The sequence below is a fragment of the Apis dorsata genome, unplaced genomic scaffold (genome assembly GCF_000469605.1).
Source record: "Apis dorsata unplaced genomic scaffold, Apis dorsata 1.3 scaffold_169, whole genome shotgun sequence".
Taxonomy (NCBI): Eukaryota; Metazoa; Arthropoda; class Insecta; order Hymenoptera; family Apidae; genus Apis; species Apis dorsata.
Window position 1 is genome coordinate 734,670 of NW_006263457.1, and position 619 is coordinate 735,288.

At 45.2% G+C, this 619-nt stretch overlaps 1 protein-coding gene across 1 annotated transcript in view; it reads right to left on the minus strand.

Moving 5' to 3' along the window:
* The window catches only part of LOC102678577 (zinc finger protein ush), a 181,966-nt gene that overhangs the window by 4,037 nt on the left and 177,310 nt on the right, over positions 1 to 619 (minus strand). The window contains 1 exon segment of the mRNA XM_031509672.1: positions 1 to 39. Within this exon segment, the coding sequence (XP_031365532.1) occupies positions 1 to 39 (39 nt within the window).

Sequence of the window (619 nt, forward strand, 5' to 3'; positions counted from 1 at the left end):
AAGGTGTCTTCTCCGAGTCGCTCCATTCCTCATCCTCCCCTGAAACCGCAAAACAACATCATTTTTATCTTCCTTTCGCCAATTACTTTTCTAACAATCCAATTTCTCCGACAATCTTCCCTCTATCGAAATTTTTTATCAACTTTTCAAAAAAAGAGAAGAAAAGAAAAAAGAAATGTAACAGGTAATTATAATAATTTTCAATCAAACGTTTTGCTTATTATTATTATTATTATTATTATTATTATTATTATTATACATATTCGTACATTTCCTCAAGTTATCCCAACAGCGGTTGACGAATTCGCCAGAAACGACCATGGCCCGCGAAAACGGATCCGTGACGGCGGAGCCGGAAGCAAGAAAACGAGAGAAGAAAGAAGAGGAAAAGAGAGAGGGGAAAAAAGGAGGACTCGACACGCACGTGAAACGATGCGTCCCTATGGCCGTTCGGCTCCCTAATGGTCGTTCGCCACGCCAGCCTTTGCGTACCCTCTGTTCCCTTCTCCCTCTGTCCCACCACCGGCCTATCTCTCTCTACTCGTCTATCTATCCCTCCACCGGGCCACCCCACTCGCCGCACCCTTCGCACGCCTCGAGTCCCCCACCATTCCAAGCG